This window comes from Netta rufina (assembly GCF_964035555.1).
Source record: "Netta rufina genome assembly, chromosome: 2".
Taxonomy (NCBI): domain Eukaryota; kingdom Metazoa; phylum Chordata; class Aves; order Anseriformes; family Anatidae; genus Netta; species Netta rufina.
The window spans coordinates 37297362-37319089 of record NC_140124.1 but is presented as its reverse complement, the minus strand read 5'-3'; the positions used below and the strand labels follow the sequence as shown (position 1 = coordinate 37319089).

At 41.4% G+C, this 21728-nt stretch overlaps 2 protein-coding genes across 3 annotated transcripts; one reads left to right on the top strand and one right to left on the bottom strand.

The window, feature by feature from the left end:
- Window positions 1-556: 556 nt before the first annotated feature.
- Window positions 557-17585, bottom strand: OXNAD1 (oxidoreductase NAD binding domain containing 1). Of its 2 annotated transcripts, none has more exons than XM_084281412.1 (9): window positions 17550-17585; window positions 14866-14975; window positions 14208-14370; window positions 13874-13937; window positions 10895-11001; window positions 7139-7280; window positions 4549-4791; window positions 1616-1724; window positions 557-931 (listed from the first exon to the last, which is right to left on the bottom strand). In XM_084281412.1, the coding sequence occupies exons 3-9, from the start codon at window positions 14336-14338 to the stop codon at window positions 777-779; spliced, it is 951 nt and encodes a 316-aa protein (XP_084137538.1). In that variant the 5' UTR covers window positions 14339-14370; window positions 14866-14975; window positions 17550-17585; the 3' UTR covers window positions 557-776. The 2 variants fall into 2 exon arrangements, with proteins under 2 accessions (XP_084137538.1, XP_084137539.1); XM_084281413.1 differs by lacking the exon at window positions 17550-17585 and adding an exon at window positions 16679-17095.
- A 61-nt stretch (window positions 17586-17646) lies between these two features.
- DPH3 (diphthamide biosynthesis 3) lies at window positions 17647-19960 on the top strand. The gene is made up of 3 exons (XM_084281361.1): window positions 17647-17777; window positions 17952-18026; window positions 18495-19960. Exons 1-3 carry the CDS (start codon window positions 17667-17669, stop codon window positions 18558-18560), a joined length of 252 nt encoding a protein of 83 aa, XP_084137487.1. The 5' UTR covers window positions 17647-17666; the 3' UTR covers window positions 18561-19960.
- Window positions 19961-21728: the final 1768 nt, after the last annotated feature.

Genomic DNA, 21728 nt, shown 5'->3' with positions numbered 1-21728 from the left:
GCAGATTTCCTTCCTCAGCTGTTGCTGATCTTTGCTGCTTTTGAGGATATGGTGCCTGCAAGCACCAGCTGGGTGGCCTCAGCACCAGCAAAGGGATGCAGGTTCACAGGAAGAGCTCTGTACAGATCTGTCGGGGCTCACAGATTTTTCACACACCAGTATTTTTAATGCAGGTCTGAATACAATTATGAAGAAAATGTCTCCTACTGTCAACACAGTTGACAGTGACCTAAGTAAACCACATGAAAGGGTTTGTTTATTTTTAAACAAGAATGGCCAGGTGTAGGAAGTCACAGTGCAGTACCTCTGCTTCTATAAAGCTATTACTTTAATATCTGGAACTGTGGAAGGGAGTGTGTTCACTCAGCAGCACAACAGGTCAGCAGTGCTTCGGAAGTCATGGCCTGAATTATTATTTATTATAAACTGATTGGGCACTGCTGCACAATCAGTTCTCTACAACTACGGAATTGGACACAGAGTCTTTTAAAATGTCACTAGTAAAACAAGTGTATAGAGTCAAAATATGCTGCTACCATAAGAAATAAACAAATCATCCACAAACCAGAACAGTTAATGTCTTTAATATAAAATCACTTTTTTTTCCCAAAAGCAGCAGCACTGTATTACAGTTGTATTATTGTTAAATTAAAAGGACACCATCATGATTGAAGACAGCTTCATTTATGAAGTGAAATCTCCCAAGTAATTCAAAGTCCGTTTTCTGTACATTTTACTACATCAAAAAACACTGAAAACAAATTATTTTCTCTTCACTACCACCATTTCTCAAAGAAAACACAGTTTGTAGGAACACCAATGTTGGACAGTAGTTTGGATATAGATTCTATCATTGGAGGTGGACCACAGATGTACCATAAAGTATCCTTAGATACATGTTTTTCTAGATCCTTTTCAGATATTCTTCCCTCTGATGAAAAAAAAAAAAGTAGGAAATGAGAACAGAGATATTTACTTATGTAGTAATATCAAAAAGAATGATGGTTGGGGGCATTTTAACCGCTCATTTCTTAAAAATGTCAGGCCCAGTTAAGGGTAATAGGTATCAAGTTTTGAGGCCTCCAAACCCATTTGTGCTTCTGGGAATCTAGATCAGTACTTCCAGCTTGGAATGCATGGGATATTAGTCACTGAACAGAAACATGGCTTACATGCAACTAAAAACCCCATATTAAGATGAAAAAAACAACAGATAAGTATCTCTAAGACAAATACAACAGAAATGGAAACATGATGAAGTACCTCTTGCAAACAGTCATCTTATCCTTCATCAGTCCTGCCTTAAGCAAAATAAATACTAGTTTCTGGAATAAATTTTCAGTGGGAAATACCAGTATGAAGTTTAGATTCAACAGAGGTGGTTCAGTAGAAAAGCAAACAAAAACTGCAAAAGTATAATTTTTCTCCGAAGCATAATATGTACACTGAAATTACTTGGGTTTAGCTCGCATCTCATTTTAAAGCTTTAACTTTAAAAATACTAAATTACGTATGTAAACATACGCTGCTACTAGTTATGTTAAACTTCATCTCCAAGGAGGCAATCAGACTCAGGTGCGGAGGAAGGGGCGCTGTGCGGTGCCGCGGTGCTTACCTGTGACGTGCGGCTGAAGCTCTTCGCAGATCTGCGAGCTCTGCTGGGTAACGTGGAAACGACACATGATCTTTCCAGGAAATGCATTCATCAAACCAAGAATATTTTTCTGTAATGTTAAACACACTTGCTTATACCACAGGCCATTAAATCAAAGCAGATGTACGCATACCGTCCCAGTGATTATTAGCCAGGACCAAGACTCTTGCTTTTCAGCACTGAGGACTCAGTGGGCTCCACTTCAAAGAACTGATCTGCACAAGTACACAGAGTTTCTGTACCTGGAATCTGGATATACTGCCAGCTATGTTATTAGAGCTTTTCTCCTTTTTTACAACAGGTTGTAATTTCTAAGATTTGAATCTAACAACCAGGTATGTGCTTTCCAGGTTTACTACATTTCCCATGTGGGTTTTCCATTTAAAACAAACAAAAGAAAACCACCATGCAGCAAGTGTTTATCATCCCTTAGATTTTTTTTTTCAAGTCTCAGATGCTTTATCTGGTAAAATTACTAGGTCCTTTACTATTTCTTCTCCCCCACGTAAAACCAACTACAGTGTAATGCTAACACTATTTTTACCAGAGTAGAATCTCTGATTTTGAGTTCAGTAATTCACAGCTGTGGTAGTTAGCACCACAAACCTAGCGGCTTTGGTTCAATAACCAAACCAAACCAACAGAAACGTACAAACAAAAAACCCCTGTCAGTCAGATGCTATACTTAGTTCTGAAACTAAGACTAGTTTACGGTCTAGATTCTATACCGACTGGGATTTTCATTGCTGGAATTGACACTGGAAATAGTTTATTTTCTGTGAATAGGTAAATTAGCTCATTTTGCTACGTGTTTCCTTACTAAGAACAGACTGCCGTGGACTGCTTAGCAAAAAAAAAAAAAAAAAAAAAAAAAAAAAGGCAGACATTTTATTCCCCAGCAAACCTGTTTCTGATTCCCTACAAAGACATGGAATACAGAGCAGCACGTAAGGCACTGCTGTACACTGCTGCACAAGTACCTCTAATACTGGCCTGCCTGCACTGTTCTGAGTCCAACTCTAAACTTCTGTCCCCTTCATATGGAACCATGCACAATTTCATAGCACTTCTGGAACAAATCCTGTCCTGGGGAGTCAGAGTCCTAAGACCTACCCAGACGGCATGCCAAACCCGTTTTAAGGCAGGACTTAACCTGCTGAAATAATCCTGCAGTCATTCACAGCACCTACTTGTAAATCTACCACTCTGTAAATTCAGACACATGGGTAGTGGCAGGTATCACACACGTGTGGCATACAACACCAAAATACTTTCCTGTGCTATCCTGGGGCGAGGACAGGCTCGCTTTAACTGAGTGAAGGAGGATTTGAACAGCTCAGCAGGATCTTTGCAGCCTGGTAAGTCAGTGAAGCAGACAGCTGAGCCATACAGACCTAAGGGAAAACACCTATCCCAGCGTCCCAGCCACAATAAAGAAATAAGGATCACATTCAGCCCTAATGAAATGAGGAAACCCCAGCTGAATGGCATCCTGAAGTAGCAAAGTTAATATGCTGTCCTTCGCAGTTCTATCCTAAGATTGACTGCTTCCACCATTTTAAAGAATGAGATTTTCAAAAGCAGCGCGTATAGCTGTGAAACCAAAGCACATCCCAAACCAGTTCTAACCAGTACAAACCAGTCACACTAGGCTAAAGGGATGAAGGACCACACAGAATGTACACTGCTGCAGGAAACAGATCCTCCAAGGCACCAGCAAAACCCGAGGAATTCCTCGTGGCGATTTATATAGATGTATCTCACAACAACATAAAGACTCTAGTGATCCTATTCCCTCAATCCTCCGCACAGACATAAAGAATTTTCTTATAAGTGCTCTGGAGGGATGTGAAAAATGAAGGGAAAGATCTATTTTAAGCATTGCAACATATCATTGTGTTCTCTTCTGTTCCAGAAGCTCTAATACAGCTCTGCTGTCATAACACTACTGAACCGGAACCCAAGAAATGCTGGCTCCTGCGCTGAAAAATAGCGGGCAGGCTCAGAACAGGATGGGAGATTAGAAGGGCCAGATGGAAGAATAGATAGGTTCCAGTTTGTTATGCTGCTTCTAACAACAAACAAATGCCTCTTCAAGAAAGCAAACATCTTCGGGTCTCGAAATAAGGTAGGAGTACAGAGGAAAAACTCATGATGGATCCTATATACAATTTCAGGAGTCATCATAAATTTTCACCTTGATCTTGCAATCAAAAGCTTTCAGTTCTTCAAAGAAACCTAAATCATTAGGGATGCTTCATTACAGAAGCTGTGCTGACATGACCATAAAACACTGTCAGTAACCCTTAATGGCCAAGTGCGTGATAACTGATCTTAAACTGCTAAGGAAATGCTGATGAAGTACCGCTAGAAGCAGTTTTATGAGACCTGCTTATAAAATCCTTCATTCATACACCCACTAACTACTAATGTCGTATCAACAAAGGTTCCCTATGAGTTTGGAAAGTGTTTCCTTTTGATATAATTGCTCTTGCTAGTCTTTACGTTCAATACAAACTGTTCTGCAATTACGTGGTTGTGCTATCACGATATATAGCAGTATGCATACTATCAGTGTGGCTATACACAGATATGTTACCGTACGTGGAATCTCTGCTATGCTGTGATGCTCTTACAAGATTACAGCACACCGTAGACATGCAGGGCTAATCGATTGATCAGGGAAGTCGATGAAAGCAGGTATATGTTACAGCATCCAAAATTTGTACACCGGTGTAAGTAATTAAAACGCACGTGGGATTTGAGGCAGGAAGTGATTTGGCCTCTGTTTGTATGGTGTCCTGCACAGAGGAGTTCTCTGTAATTTGGCAACGGAATGATACGCACACTAATAGCTGAATAGCTGAGTTCTATTTTTTTTAGTTGTTATTTACCTTAAATAAGAGTTCCTTTGTATTTTTTGCACTGTAGTACAGCTTCACCGTTCCCATTTTGTATTCGTTTCCTTTACCCTCTTGGTATCCATGAAGATCTGCTACATGCAGCAGTATAGAAAACAATGGGTTAATTCCAACACCCCCTGCTATCAGCACTAGTTTTACAGGGGAGTCACCAGGCTGAGGATCAAAGAAGAAATCACCTCCCACTCGCAGAGCCACTTCTGAGTCAACAGTACACTAGGATGGAAAAGAAGATATTTAATTTCAAAACCAAAAGCAAAAGCTGAAATTATTCTTCTTGTACCTCACCATCACAAGACTTGCTGAACTTCGGCTTTTTATTCTTAATGACCAATGAGGGAAAACTAAAGTATTTTAAAATAAATGCAGTTTCCAGTTATCTGAAGTAATCTGTTACACAGTGTCTCTAGAGATCAAGTTCTACTTTCAGAAGTTTCAGTCTTCTGCTGAGGCAGGATGGTGACTCCCCCTTCCCACCCACGTAAGAGGAATGATTCACCTGACAGTTTTTCAACAGCAGTATTTGGCTGTGAAAACCCGAGGTTAACATGCAAGGATCACAATTATACGCAATCCCAGTCTCATGTCAAAAAAGGCCTTGCTGTGAGGCCTCATAGCAAGTCAGAATGAGCTGCACAGACTCAAGGTTTTTCTATCCCACCCCAAAAAACAAGAAACGACCCAGAAGTGATGTCAGTAGCCACACCATCTCCTGCAGGACCACTTCTGCATTTGCAGCTTCAGTGTTGCAGAAGAAAAGGGGGAAAATCTCTGTATGGAAAAAAATAATTTCTTACAGAAATTTGCCAAACATAGAAAACAAAAGTACAATAAATAAAACGTGGGTAAGTATCTTCGTGGTAAACTGGTACTGCTTCTCTATATGAAGAGTGAGAATGCAGTACAGAGGAGCCAGGTGAGTTCTCCCACGTCTCCCTGTAAGTTAACAGAACGAACAGCAGCAGAAAACAGCACTCATTTCAGACAATATACAGGGTTTTAAAAATAAAAAGGAGAAGTAAACAAAATGAGGCAGGAAAAAAGAGAGAAAAAGAAAAGTTGAAACATTAGAAGTGAATCATTTACAGAAAAAAGCACTTCCTCCAAAGAAATTGGGTATGATATTCTTTGTGGAAATAAGCATTTTTAGAGTGCAACAATCTCATTCCTGTCTGATCTAAACTGCCTCAGAGAAGCAAAGCAATGCATTACACACGCATTCTTCTAAAATAAAAGGCTATATTTTCCAAAAGCTATAGGGTACACTGTATTGAAATTATTGATTTTATATTCAGAAATATTAAAAATTAAATGCCTCTGAACCCGTACTGGTCCCATGACATCTTTTACCCTGAGATATTAACTTCCTTTATAAGTAACTTTTAAACAATTAAGTACCAGATTTTTTTCTCCCGATATGCAACTTTTTCAAACTCTAGGTTGATTTTTTATTTTTCTTTCTTAAGGAAAAAGCATGCACTTTTGTTTAGGTAGAAGAGTCAATACATGCCCTACAGGTTTTTCTTCAGTACCACGGGTGAACTAGCTTACCTTTTCACTAAAGCTTTTCCTATAAATTCAACCAGAACATTCATCAGCAGCAAACTGAATTATGACATCAAAAATCCTAAAAGACAGTCTTCAGAGACTGGATATTGTGAATTTAGGCTCTCGTTCTCTCTAAAGAGCATTACCAAAACAACAGGCAATTCTCTTTTAAGTACTACATGGTCTTGCTGGTATGCCCACTACACTTTCTACAGAACACCTCAGAAAGGTTATTTTGGGTAAGTTCTGGTGGAGATGAGTTGATACGGCACCAGCTGAAATATTGTGGATGGCCTAGTACTGGATTAAGTACTAGGTGAGCATCACTTTGGATGTTTTCAACTCTAGTGAAGTTGCATTAATCTTTACTGTATCTGTTGTACGAGGAACAGTACTGTGGTATTTGTAAACCTGAAAGAATCTGTCAATTTAAATCCTGCGGCCGCATTTAAGCAATTTCAATACCAGACAGGAAATAGCAAATAGAACAGAGCACTGAAAAGCACAGAAGTTGCTAAGACGGATCATCAATGAAACAAGACCAGCAGTAGTGATAGTACACTTCTTACTCAACAGGGTAAACAGATGGACAAAACATTGCAGGAGGCCAGTGTCAGACCTCACGTTTAATATAGGAAACAAATCAAGTTTTAGATTATGTCAATACTACAAAAATACTGCATATTTAAAAGAATGCTATAGAAATGCTGGATCTCAGTGCATAAATTACAAAGGAGCAAGAACCCTGAGATGAAGATTGCAGTATCAGTAAGCCCACCACGCACAAGTTGCCTAAAATGATCACAATAACTAAATTACCACATCAGTATCCTATCTCAGTTTCTCACCGAATAAAGGTTTTAACATTTATATTGTATTAAAAATGCTCAAACAAGTCAACAGGAGTTTTGCAGTAAATATAAGAAGTAGTCTAACACCCCCACCCTCCCCAACTGAGAAAAAGAAAATGAAAAACTAATGCTAAATGTCACAATCAACAGCTAATCTCATTTACCTCAGTGTGAATCCAGTGAGCAGGAGGATGAGCAGTGTACTTAACTGCCAGCTCTAATATTCCTTCTCGTTCCAACAGACCGGGGCTTGAACACATTGAGAATCCCCCAACTACAGATACTCCAGGAATAAAGAAATCAACCCTAAAAATTGATGAGAACCAAAAATTAAAACAAGCAAACAAATAAACAAAACCAAAACATGGAAAACGGTAGGCAAAACAGAAGTGCTGGCTTTATTTCTACTACCCAACCTTTACAAAGACATCTTCACTTCCACAACATAACTTTTCCAATAAGTAGACCTAATCTTGAGTAACACCATTTTCTTAGATTTATTGTCATCTAGAAACACGTCATCATCATTATTATACCAGCAGGTCTTTAACTGTTCTGCCTTGAGCGTTAGATGCAATGTCTTACAACAGACTAGAATGATAACTGTTTAAATAAATTAATTGCATATTAAAACAAAGCCAAAACACAATATGGCCTGACGGAATAGCTTAAATTCCGCTCTTTTCAGTGCCTTTGTTGCTCTCTTCGATTTTGAAACAAAGGAAGGGTGGGAAACTCATTTGGGAGAAATTTGAGGGTTTTGAATAAACATTTTTATTTTCTTTGGAAGATGAAATATTTGAATTAAAAAAAAAATAATTCTTTATGTACACAGTCAGCTACTAGAATAAACAGCATTGCTTTACCTATTGAGCTGCAGTGCCCTCTGGTGGCAGATATCTTTTTCTGGTTGGTAGAAATTAGGACTGAAAGAAGTAACAATTTCTTTCAAGCAAAAGTAAGCCATGCATCAGTTGTTTCTACACACGAGCAGGTAACATATGGCCAACCGTTTGCAACACCAGCAATTAGAGAATACGGAAGGCAAGTCATTAAGCTGTAATTCATTTTCATAAACGTAAGGCTTCCATGCTCAAATAGCATCTGAAAAAGTTTTACGTCAGTGTGTGAACTAACATTTAAACTCCTCCGGGTTGCCAAATCTTTAAATCCTTCAATTTTCTACAGCACATAACAATATCCTTGTATTTCAAAATAAAACTAATGTTCAAAGCCAATTGTGCTGCTCCGCTTAGGGAACAGCCACGCTGGTAAGCAGTGCCAAGTACTTCATCGTGATTACGCAATTCAAGCCTCAATTGAGCTGGCTCAGTATTAGTGAAGTGGGAATGCAACATGAAATGTAGACCAGTTTCCACTGCATGTTGTCTTTAAACAGAAAGGCTGTATTCTTCATGGAGACTTCAGAATCTTGAGGGGGGAGAGAAGCACTTTGAATGATTTACTACTGAATAGAAAATCTTGCCTGGTTGCTCCCTACAAAGCTTCAGCCTTCAAAGAAAAATATTCTGTTTCTCCTGCAGTATGCACAAAGTGCACAGTGCACAATAATATAGTGAAACAATTTCCTACTTTATGCCAATAAACTTGTTGATTTACAGAAGTATCTGACTGCACATGAAAGGCAAACAAACAACAAAACTTGAGAAGGCTGGCTGATCTGCAAAATCAGTCACTTCACTAATTTCGCTGTCCTCAGCTTCTGCAGGCCCACTGACTGGGGCTCAGCATCCCTGGCAGTAAGGATCTAGAGACAAGGAAGGACGATTCTCGTGTTGCAGCGCGTATCATATCAAAGAACACCTCAGTAAGCTACCAAAGCTCTTTACCACCCTCTGGTGGAAAATAATCTCACTATTTAGATTAACGGGATGAATAAGAAATGACATTTATGCTGTAAAGTAACAATTTACATTCAAGTTATAATGTTCTCCTTGACCTATAAAGGGAGAAATTCGTCATGCCTGGTGGAGAAACTTAGATACAAAACCAAACATTGCTGTAAAGCCTAAACTGAAGGTAGTTCTTCCCTTCTATAGTACTAATGCACGTGTGCTTTTCCTTCTATGTATTTCTTTCCCAATTACATCATGATGAAAGATTTCAGTGCCTAGGATACTATAATTTGTGGACTAGCTTGTATTTCTGATGACACGTCTCAGCTGTGCGTAGGGAGTGTAAGAGGACAGAAGAAATACTATCTGTGACAGCTTCGGTGAAAGGAACTGTAGAGAAAAGAGAAGAAAACCACAGCGTTGCAGCCTCACAAAAAGGAGAGGCTCAAAAAGATGCAACTCAGAGAAGACCTTAGGGCTGTTTTTCATTTCCTTCATTTTACAGGCTAAACGTTTACTAAGCCAAACGTTTAAGAAAAGAACAACCAATAGCAGTCGCTAATGGTTGCTGGAGATTAGAAACAAAACCATAAAGCTACTTCTTGTAGGTTATTTATAACACGCACATACCTCACCACATGTTTTAGGAAATCAAAACAGATAACAAGAAGTCTTTTCGTTATTACTTGAAGTCAGATGGAGACCAACGTCTACCAGCATGCTTGAAAAACAAATTAAGCTTTGCTTCTGAAAAACTGGGTGATTAAAACACTTTCAAAAATACCTATATTTTTTAGTGATAATCGTTGGCTGTAACATCTACAGCGAATTCTAACAAGTTAGCCTTTTCTACTCAGGAAATTGTGGTCTGGTATTTTGTATGGCTCATCAAAAAATGTTACCACGGTTTATAGCTACAAGTATAGAAAACTTGTTGTATCCCTTACAATAGCATTAGAACACTTTAAAGGAAGAAGAAAATGAAAAAGAGTAATTATAATTAAAGCTTTCAGTTTTCAGCAGGATAATTGCTACAGCATTTTTGGAGGGTAAATGCACTTTCTGAGTACTGGCAAGCAAGAATTTAATATGAGTCACTGCACATGTGCAAAAACTGCAGCAAATTACTCCACAAATACAAATTATTGCAATCAACATCTTGTGTTCTGGTTCTAAATTTAAAAGCCAGCATATTAACACTACAAGAGTAACATATGCTGTTAATACCCTCACAGCTATACTTTGATTCCAGCAAAACCACTTTCAGATGGCCTAAGCCAATAAAAAGTTTAAGAACCATTTAAATGACCGGTGCCAAAAGCAACTACTCATAGTTTTAAATTAAGAGAGAAAAACATTGATGAAGCGAAAGCATTTTTAATAAGAATGGAAGACAAACATGAAAATCCAGTATGTTCTGGGAGGGGAGGGGGGGAGGTGGAGAACAACAAAAGCACTGCAAGGTTGCTTAAACAGGCAGCTAATTTTAAAGACTTAATAATTCCACATTATTTCAAGTTTTCAGATACGTAGTTCTGTATGAAACTGACTTAACAGGCTCTTCCTTTCAAAGAGGAAGCTTTGGGGGGAGGGAGAATAAAAGATACCAGGCAATTCTGATTTAATTATACAGTTAAAAACAAAAAATAAATAACTTGCAAAGCAGCAGCAGTCCCTGCTCCACTGTAAGAATGACTAGTAAATAAAAGCTGTAAAGACAACTTGCAGAATAAAGTGCAGGGTACTTCAAAGGCAGTTGAAATCAAAGATCTTTGCAAGTCCCTTCCAACTAAACAATTTGATTCTAAAGTTCTCTTGAAGAAATCTTGTAGCACATATAAACCAGAGACAAATAATGAAACAACCACACTGAACATTTAAAATTAACATATTTAATAATGTTTTTTTAAAAAAAATACCAGCACTTTCTCAGCCCTGGATAATAAAACATCCTCTTATATAAACTACTGCATTTTTCCAAGGCACAATTATCAGAGGCCATTTACCATTTGTTATAGTGGGCTTCTGCTAGTAATTTCCCCCTTAAATATCGAAAAATCTTACCACTGTCCTGCTTTGAAAGTAAAATCTTTATTTGCAATAGCCAAACGGAGTCTTTTGACTGTCTCCGATTCATTGGTGATTCCACACACTTTGGCTTGTGAAATTACCTACCAAAAGGAAGATAAGTCACTGTAAATAAGTTATGTCAACAGTATCTGCAGGGAAAGTAGTTCAGGATCTGTATAGGAGATATCTATCACTTCCCATTACCTGCAATAGTTAATTACCTAAAGCACCAACATTTTTGCACTGTGATAGAGAAACAAGAAGCCATTGGCCTACAGAGTGAACAGAGAAATGGTTTTCTACTTATAGACCACCACGTCTGTCACTTTTGTCAGGGTTCATCTAAGATTGCGTAGCAGCTTGTTTTACTTCAGCTACAGAGAAGCAGCTGCCAACCACCACTTTTCAGATTCTCTTGACACCTGCACAAAGCAAACACTCCTGTATCTTCCCAGCAATGAAATAAAAGATCTCTGATGTGAAGACTGACAAAGGAAACTTGCAAAATATCAGCTGCTACTGAAGTCACTGTCAGATTTTGGGAGCTGCATCTAGTTTTACTGAAGTAATTGAATGCCTTACATTACTGCATTTACACACGTACCCATTTGACCATGTGTGTCACCTGTGAACACAGGGAAACTGAGACACAAGCGTTCATTACTGGCTAATGTAAGAGTTTTTATTTTGCAACCAGATGGAAGGGGATGCACAAGTCATAGTTGTTTATCTGATACCACTTCTAAAGAGTTAAAAACCAACCAACCAAATGCAACAACAAAAGACCAAATACAAATAATGAAAAATAGTGCATTTCTAAATGAAAAACAGATCTAGCGACAGAATCACTTGGGGAGGACTGCACCACATAACTTTAAACTCTTTGATGCCTGTAAGCGCAACATAGATTATCATCCCCTCCCTGCCCTTCTTCTTTGGGTATTTCTGACTTATAATTATCAATTTTTTTATCTCTACAACAGAAGTAGTACCCCACATATTGTCCAAACAGGCCAATACCATAACCTTATTAGAAAAAGCTAATGACAAATAAAATAATAAAATAATAAGTAAATACCAGTAATGCCACCACGACTTTATCATTTCTTATTTGTGTAAGACTAAATAGCAGAGGAAAGGGAAGAGGAGGAAAGAGAAAAGGAGGAAAAGAAACTGTGTTAATTTGAAACACACGGCAGGAAATTAATTTCTTCATAAAGCAACATCTGAACACATCCGCTGTCCCACAAAACAGCAGGACATTTGCCAATTTAAAATAAAGTAGCATACGTTTCCTTTCCATGTTAACAGATAGCATTAAATGGGAAAAGTGATCATTCTACATTAACAAGACAAAATGTCAAATACATGACTTAAATGGCTGTTTTAACGGGGAAACTCTAAGTGCAGGAAATGGTCTTTAAGTTTGGATCTTCTTTCTTCCCTTCTTTACTCTTTTGAGCACTCCCTAATTTGTTCTTTGGTCAATGCATCTGACAGGGCACTGGAAACAACTCAGAATCAGGATAAAGTTATTACAAAAATGAAATTTTCCAGGGTGACCAAGGATGTTCAGCCAGTATTTCGGATCATCACAAGCATATCCGATCAGCCCTGAGCAAGGCAGCAATAAGAGAGGAAGCCCCTGGACTTTGCCATTGTATTTCAAGAAAGTGTCAGGCACTTTTTCTTGCCCTTGCCCTTCGCATTACCACACTTCAGCAGGTGACACAGTGTGGCATGTACGTTAATACAACACAGACCTATAATTCTTTAATCTTTCTAAAGGATTGCGCTGGCCAAATAAGGCAATACAGGCCGAGAGCAGCAAACTGCTGATTACACGGAATTTCAAACCAAGTGAAGGATTTAAAATAAACTGATTTTAAAGTGGTCAGAAGAAAAGTAACAAAATATAAATCAAGCATTTTTAAAAAAAGAAACAACATAATCCTCTAACATGCTGAGAATGTGTTAGCAGAACTGAGCTCTGCTCTTCCACCTAAGCCATACAGCTTCCTTCTTGCCCTCAGACCTTACACAGTTCTCTGCACCACCTCAGAGCTCCCAACTCCTAAGTATCCGCTTATTCCACTTATTTTCCAGTTACCCAGTTTCTGTTTTCAGCAGAAAAAGCAAGGCAAGCAATCAGAAACATACAAGATGAAAACATGGTTGTAAAACTGCAATCCTTCTTGCCATGTCTGAAGTAAACAAGAACATGCATCCATCTGCACCTGTCTCTATGCAGCCACTCCATCCACGTGCTGAATTAATTCAGCGTAAATTGGACGCACTTGAGAAGCTGTACGTCCACAAGCGATGCTAACCTGTACCCAAGGAAGTGCTGACATCAGATGTGAGCAGCTAAAGCTCAGCTCTGAGACACACGGTTTTCAAATTCACTTGGCCTGACTTATTCACAACTATACTTATAGTTTGGGAAAAACCTAGCGGAGGATGGAGAACAATGTTCAATCTTCCTTGTACCTTTGAATTTAGGCACATACAAACCAAGGTCCTTTTTACAACAATCAACTCCCCCTCCAATACAGCTACACCTCTATCCTTCTTCTCATGGTATAAAATTACACCTTCCACATTTTTTGTTAATCTCGAATTTGGATCACATTTGTGGAAATCCATAAAAATCTAAGAAGCATATGTATAAATGGTGGACAGGGGTGTGCTTTCACTACCTATCATAGTCCGAATTTGATTAGAATTAAATTAAATTTCTTGTCTAACATGAGGTAAACCATTATGCGTATTGACAATTTTTTATTCCTTGTTATATTTCATCCATTGACCACAGAATCCACCTGTTTTACAACAGTATCAAATATGAAAAATGAGGGGAAAAAAGTGAAATATAGTAGAAGAGAAAGAGAATCCTAAGAATCAAAACCAATTATCCAATTTCTTCACACAAGACAAAAGAAGTTTCTAACATCCAAAGAACAGAACACTAACCTCCTGGCGAAAATTGCTTGCTGTTCTCTCTAGATGATCCATTTTCCTTTTTGATTTTAGTGTGCTGCAACACAAAGCAAACAAATTGTCATTTTGACAACTGCTACTGTCCCTCACTGACAGGAATTTCTGTTAACACAATGATTTGCCTGTGTAATCCAGCCTACGTTTCAGAAGACGTAAGTCTAAGCAGGAATTAAATAGAAAAATATAATCAGGAGCTAGCTAAGTATTTACAGGTCTGTAATAACTTGTCGGCTTCATTTTGCAGTGTTATTGTGACGTTCTCCTCAAAAAAAAAAAATAAATAAAATAAAATAGATGGATAACCTACCCATTCGCTGTGCAGTAACAGAAAGCAGAGTGCCTCAACACCGTCAGTGTGGAATGCGCAGGACAAATTCTGCTGGCACCTCTCAGGAGCTGAGGAATAGTCACACCCATGTGAACAGTGGCATGAGCCATGATGGCCGAGCTGTCTTCAGAATCTCCAGCTCCTGAAAAATCCATATAAATATTTGTTAAGTGAAATACCCACGGTTTGACACTGCTTGCCCTCACCCTTTACTTCCAGGAAATCATGAAGGCCAAAGCTCAGCTGGAGCTAAAATTAGCAACAGATGTACAAGGCAGCAAGAAGGAATTTTAGAAATACGAAAGTATAATAAAGAAGTGAAACTGCATCTGTGAATAGAACAGGAAGGCAACCCAGTCACAAATGATGCATAAAATGATGAAGACCCCCCTGTTTTCACCTCTGTCCTCACAGGCAGAGCCTGCAGCCAGACCTCTGCTTGTACCAGGAGTGTTTGGGACAGAGGACAGGTAAGAGTGGGGCAGCACATTTAGGGACTGTTTAGGGGAGCTGGATGTATCCAAATGCGCAAAGCCCAGCAGGATAGAGTCAAGGGCACCGTGAGACACAGAAGACATGCTTGCGAGACCCCGCCTGTCATCTGTGAAAGGCCACAGTTAACAGGGAAAGTCCTCACCTGACTAGGACAGGTGCGTGGCCATCTTTAAGAGGCAAGCAGCAGCGTCCGTGTCCAGTCAGTACCGCCTGTGTCACCCGAAAACTGCTCAGAGCTCGCCCTTTGGGAACCTGTGTGAAAGCCGGGAAAGAAATCAGGGCAATTGAACAGGGATGTACCAAGGGCAAATCCAGTTTGACAAAGCAGGCTGTCTCCTTGTGATGATGTGTGCTGGGGCAGCCAGGGGACGGCAGTGGACACAACGCGCTTCGACTTCCCTGGGGTTTCTGACACCACCTCCCACACCACAGCCGTTAGGAACCTGAGGCTCGGTGGCCACTTGATGTTGTTACCTGCATCAAGAGCTTGGCTGATGGTGACAGAATGGACCGCCAGCAAGCCTGGGGGTGATACCAAGTTACAGGGACGGCGTCCCTTCCCAGGGACACTGAGAAACTGGGCGACAGAAACCTTGTGAACTGAAGCGTGAAGGTCTGCACCTGGGGCTGGCCTAATCCCGCGCTGGCACCCGTCCTGCTCCCAGCAGGACTCTGACCAGGTGACACCCAGCAGTCCCCCCGGCCAGCGTGTCTGTCACTCTAAGTGCTCGCACAGTATTTGTGTTTGAAAAAAAAAGGTTGAACAAACACTGGAAACGTATTACCTTTTCCCAGCCAGAATTTATTTTCTAACAGACATTTATAAACATTAAATAAAACCGCTTATGGGTTAAAAACACATACATGCCTGCTATTTCCTGGTTAAGGGGCTGATGTAGAAATACACGTCAACGCAGCAAATCATACACCCTACAAAATACTTACACCTCTAAACAGTTAAGCGGCTCGAGGAGACTTAGCGCGCACTCCTGTGGAGACACAGCGTGCATTTCAGAGCTGCGTACCAAAACGGAGCGTTGACAGAGAAATATGAGCTGACGTATGATTTCCAAAACAAGTCGGAAATATCCTTCACTCATCAAGTGTAGGAAAAGGTTCACACTGAGCCCAAAGACATTTCCCATTGCTTGTAAATCTGCCCTCGTTTTTCCTAAAATGGATTAACATAATTCTCCATCATGTTACCCTCACCTAGCAAGTTATCATACTGGCTCTATGAAGCCGTCCCTTGTTTCTTTAAAACATTCTTGATCCGTTACTTCCATTTAAATCCCCTTTTCCCGCATTCTTTTAAAGCATGTAATTTATTTTCAAACTGTCTGTTTCTCCTTTTGAATCCCTTTAAATGGCAATGATCCAGCTTGTTTAACTAATCAGGCCTATACGCCAGGCTTTCACAGGCAGCTGCATGGCTGGTCACTGGGCAATTTGTCCTGTTTGTAATCGCGTACAAATGGGAGGCAGAGCTTTGGTAAATGAGGCTGCTCAGAAACAGAATACATTTACTGTAACTGCTTAAAATGCCCACTTCAAGCGTAAGAAATACTTCCTGTCCGTAATTCGTAATAGCTTCTTAGCATTTAATTACACAGCAGCTTGCGACTTCTCAAAGCGGAATTATTAAAAACTCTTCCACCACCAGCAGGCAAAACTGCTGGAAAAAGTTTTTGCCACAGCACATACTGAGGACTTTGTTGAATAAAGTATTTCTGTAGCATCTACATGCAAATGTAGAAAAGGTATTGGTAACATGTACTACCATTCTTCAAGTAGTCTATCGGGACAAAGTACACATCTCATGAAGAAATCAAATCCCTCAACTGAGTGATTTCAGTATGTTCAGTTTATAAACCCTGCTCAGAAAGCACTAAGTTACCCAAATCCACGAGATCAGCTCATGACCTAGAGTTGTTTAGGTACTGCAGCTTGCTTACATTCATCTGTATCTCCTTTTTCAGGCTTCCACGTGCTTTCTGATTCCTTTTTTTGAGCTTTTCACTCTATCACACTAATTAAAAGTGAAGTTTGAAAGAGGACGTTTTTATGTAAGCAGTTTATTCCAATAGCTGGGACTTTAAATAAATCATCACAGAAAAAACTCCAATATTTTGCTTTGGAGGCCCAGAACTGAGAACGAAGATTAAATCATTTTTTTTTCTTTTGTAAAGCATCTCGCGCCCTTCAAAACCTCTTCTGGGATTCACTGCTGCCAAGCACGGCGACACCTGCTGGTCCAACACGCGGCCTAAATTTAAAATCCAACAGGAAGATTCTCAGCTGCTTGATTTACATCCTTGGTTTGACTTAATCGTTGTGCTGCTAGGGTTGGCAGGCCATTACAGCTAGCTCTGTTTTGACAGCTGTTCATTTAGGATACAAATACGTGTAGTTCTATGCGTTAAAAAATGTATATATTAAGAAATAAGTTAAAAAAAAAAAAAAAGAGGGGGAGTGCCCTAAACCCTTGACTCTTGAGCAGCAGCTCTCCCTCAGATTTGGCTGATCCCACCGCCGATCCCTTCCCAGCCCTACAAACCCCACTAAACCCGCTGGCGGCGGTCACCCCGCGGCTGACCAACCCCGGAACCCCTCACAACGAGCCCCGGCCGTGCCCTCACGGACCGGGTCCCCCGGCTGTGACCCCCGCGGTGCCCGGCGAGCGGCCTGAGGGCGAGGACGAACCCGCAGCCCCGCGGGGAGCCTCCCCTCAGCCCCCTTAACGACCGTTACCGACCGTTAAGCGGCCCAACGGCCGCCCGCCGCGCGCACGCCCCCCTCCCCAACGGCCGCCCCGCCGTGCCCTACCCGGCGCCGCGTCACGTGACGGGAGGGGCGGGAAGGAGAGGGGCGCAGGCGGGTTCTGCGCATGCGCAGCCGCTCCCTTTCCGCCCCGTCCCTCCCCGCCCGTTCCGGCCGGGCGCCATGATGGCGGTGTTCCACGACGAGGTGGAGATCGAGGACTTCGAGTACGACGCCGAGAGCGGCACCTACAGCTACCCCTGCCCCTGCGGGGACCGCTTCCTCATCACGCGGGTAACGGCGGGGGGGCTGGGGGCTCACCCGTGAGGTGATTGGGGGGGCTGTGAGGTGAGGGAGGGCCCCTGGGAGGTGGGGGGGAGGGAGGGGTCCCTGGGTGAGGGGTCCCTGGGTGAGGGGTCCCTGGGTGAGGGGCGGCCGCTGTCTGAGCGTTTCCTGCCCCCGTTTCAGGAGGACCTGGAGAACGGCGAGGAGGTGGCCACCTGCCCCAGCTGCTCGCTCATCCTGCGCGTCATCTACGACCAGGTGGGTGCGGGAGGGCAATCTGCGCCTCCACGCTTCGTGCTGCCTCAGCCAAGAGGGGGTTGGGGTTTGTTGTGGATTTTTTAAAGGCCTTGGGAAGCCTGGGGTGAGGCTGGCAGGGAGCTGGCTGAAGCATCCCTTCTGTTGTGGCTCCCTCTCCTGCGTTGTTTTCTTTTCTGGAGTCCGCCAGCTGCTGTGTCTGAGCTTTATATCATGCCTGCTCTGGGTGAGCATGGGGTGAAACGTGGGCAAAACAGCCTCAGAGATGTTAAGATGTCTGTGACTCCAGCAGCACAGTCATCTAATTTAATTTTTACAAGTAGTAGGCATGCTACGGCTCTCATCTTCTGGGAGACAATTTGATGCCATTTACATCCACACCAGAAAGCAAAATGGTGATCTGATGTCTTCTGAGGGAGAGGAGGTGCAAAAATAACGAAATCCAACTAAAACTCTGCTTGCTGTCTCTAGGAACAGTTCATGCGTGATGAAGTCATTGCAGAACCTTTGGCAAACAAGGAACTGGTTAAGTGCTGACGAACGCATCATGAACTGTTGCTGCTTTAGGATGAGAAATTGTGGGAATGACAACTTCGGGAAGAGACATGGTACTCCGCCTGGAAGTTCTTGCTGCTGTGAGAAATGAGTGCAATAAGTGGCTGTCATAATGACACGAATAAGAATTTTCTTGGACATGAACATGGACGGGTTTTGTTCTAAAATGTTGCACATTTTAAGAAAATAATAGCTGGGTTACATATTCTGGAAGACTTGGAATATGATCCGGATTGACTTCAAATCAGTATTCAGAAGCGTGCAGAGTGACAGTACAGTTGGATATGGTAGAGAGCAGTGAGCATATGTGAGTGCAGAGTGGCACAGAGAGATGAAATTTTGGGAGACAAGATGTAAAGGCCTGTGGGGCGTGGTGCCATACAGAGTTGCTGTGTTGGTGTGTCTCGGTGTCACCTAGGAAGTGGACCCTCATGCTTCCAGCCTGTGCTGAGTTTAGGAAGAACGGGAGGCCCAGAACCACTGCTGCTGGTAAACTGTTTTCACTACTGCAAGCGCAAAGAAGGCGCAGCACGTGGATTGAAGCAGATGTGTTTGATAAATTGCAGTTGCTTAGAAACAGCTTTGGTAGCTGTATTAGCGGGATATCTGAAATAATGATACACTTCTGGTGTGTGAAATGAAACAAAAGGAATCCAACTCTTCTACCCTTCGAAGCTAGTAATGTGCAAATGGACTTGAACTCACAACTGGATTTTAATATGCCCATATTGTCTCAGTGATTTGACTGTTACAGCAAATATAAAGCAGGCTGCAGTTCTCTGTCCCATTTTTAGCAGTGCACTTCCTGAATTTTTCGGTCTCACTTTGTTCTGTCACTTCCCAGAGAAAAGATGCCCACAGTTCGCTTGATTTATGAATAAAAAAGAATTTTAAGATAGAGTTGGAAGAGCATACTCTGAAAGTACCTTGATTCTAAGACTACTTCTTGTATTACAGGCCACTGTGTATAAGTATTTATTGAAAAGAATGATCATTCATATGTTTTGTAGGATTTGACATCTGTGAAGGTAAATTTGGGGGGAAATATTTGTGCAGCGTTTATATAATTACTTCACTCCAGGCACTAGAGATAAACAAGTCTTACTGATGTCCTTCTTTTAATTATTTTTGTTCTTACAACGTTCTGTGAATGTTGGAAAGGAACATTCGAGTTATTTAGAAACAAACAAACCCTACACCCTCTAGCTAGAAGTTTTGAAGGCACCGTGCACAACCCGAAGTGTTTTGATGCCGAAACCAGCAGGTGGCACTCGTGTCACTTAAATACCTGTGCTTCAGAAGATGCTGTGGTAACTGGTTAGCTATTTCTTAGCAAATATTTATTTCGACTGTTTATTTAAATAAAGATTCTTGAAATTGCACCAGTGGTTATAATGAGCTGTTGCTTATTCTGTTATTCTGTTTGTGCACCGGCCAGAATAGTTTCTGAAGGTGTTGAGTTGCTGCTGCAGTGCTTGTGGTTCTGAAATCTCTTCAGGTTAGCTAAAAAAAAGTGGTCAGGTTGTCAGTCCAGCAGTAGGTGCTACAAAGGAAATTTACAGGAACCCCATTTAAGCTCATATTCAGACTGCATAAATATCAGTTGTTTGTTTTTTTCCGCCCAAAGTGATTCACGTAGGATATCTGAACGTGCATGCATTTTACAGAATTAATTTGGCCAGATTTCAAGGGGGGGTTCTTTTTTTTAATGAAGGTAAGGCATTGCCATGAAGATATGTTTTTTGAAACTTAAGTAGAGAATTGCTTATATTCCACGTGGTCGAATTCCGACAAGGTTGTAAGGAAGTGTTTATCAGCTGCATCTTATTTGGATTGTGTTTATTTAATAATGCCATTAATGGATGTTATGGTTATGTTAGGTAGTACATATCAGTGCTTCAGTCAACTATTTTGTCTCCCTTTTTCCTTTTCCAGAGCTTTTTCATAGGATAACAACAGCACAATATCATGTCTGACTTAGTTAGAACAGGATGTGTCCACATTTGCCTGCAGAAATTGCTTTCAACTTGGTTTCATTGCAGTGTCTTAGAGATCTTGAGGGAACGGTTGCTGTCCTAGGTGGAGGAGGGAGGAGACAGACAAAGCAACAAGGATGGATGATCTCTCTCCCCCTTTTGTTGCCTTTTGGGAGTCTGAGAAAGACGTTTAAAAAGTGTTGAGCCATTTCATTGCTTTCCCTTCTGTTCTGCAGAGAGGGGTGGAGTTCTGTAGCAGTGGAGTGGAGCCTTAATAAAAGCTCAGTGATGGTAACGTGCCCATTTTTGTGTTTTCCTAACCGGTAAGAAGCTTTTGACTCCAGCGATAGCAGATGACTTTTTTTTTTAATTCCTCTGTGCTGTGTAATTCCAAAGCTGCAGGCAGGGCAATCTGAGTAACCCATCAGCTATGTTCCTGCCTTGGAATTCAGTCACGAGATTTCCTCATACCGCCGTGGGCTCCTGCCCAGTGTGTAGGCCCCTTATCCATCCCTTGTGTGCTGCGTGCTCTTGGAAACCAAGGGCTCACTTGTCTGCTGCAAAGACAGCTATGTGGGGCACAAAGAAAGCTTTGGCTGCTTGCTTGTCTCGGACAAGGAGATGGGTTGTGTAATTGATGAGGTCCTTGACTCTGCACAGAGGGGTCTGATGTGTTTGATAAAGAACAGCATTGTGCGGACGTTAATGCAGACTGCAGACGCCGCTGGAGTAAGTCATGCTCACTGGGGGTTACAGAGGGTGGAAAAACTTGTGATCAGTTTCAGACGGCCAAGCTCTGAAATGGCTAATGCCATCAGCGCTGTTACACACCGCTAGGCTCCCATGTCGTATTGAAAACAAGCAATACCCTGTTGCCACAATGTTAAAGGAAGAAACGGGAAATAATTTGCTCTTTGTTAAGCTGAAGAGGCTCTGCTCCTCCAACAGTCAGGATCTTGTTTGCATTTCAAAGAAACGAGCTGAGAGGGTCATGTACTGCTAACTCACTGTGCCTGTGTACCAGGCAGACACGATTAGTTCTCGAGTAGTTCTGAATAGCTGCTCTGGCAGTCTGGGGCAAAGACCCTGGACCTCTAAGAGCTGAGGTCTGTGGGTCACCAATTACAGCTCTTGCACTCCCTCCCTGTGCCTGTGTGGCAGGGAAGTCGTGGTG

Bases quoted from the DNA above. Each gene is read 5' to 3' on its own strand.
- DPH3 (XM_084281361.1), top strand. From the start codon at position 17,667: ATGATGGCGGTGTTCCACGACGAGGTGGAGATCGAGGACTTCGAGTAC. The intron at 17,778-17,951 runs GTAACGGCGGGG...CCCCCGTTTCAG, and splicing joins ACCGCTTCCTCATCACGCGG to GAGGACCTGGAGAACGGCGA. The intron at 18,027-18,494 runs GTGGGTGCGGGA...TGCTGTCTCTAG, and splicing joins TGCGCGTCATCTACGACCAG to GAACAGTTCATGCGTGATGA.
- OXNAD1 (XM_084281412.1), bottom strand. From the start codon at position 14,338: ATGGCTCATGCCACTGTTCACATGGGTGTGACTATTCCTCAGCTCCTG. The intron at 7,281-10,894 runs GTAAGATTTTTC...ATCAATTTTTAG, and splicing joins ACTTTCAAAGCAGGACAGTG to GGTTGATTTCTTTATTCCTG. The intron at 932-1,615 runs GTAAGCACCGCG...TTTTTTCATCAG, and splicing joins GCTTCAGCCGCACGTCACAG to AGGGAAGAATATCTGAAAAG.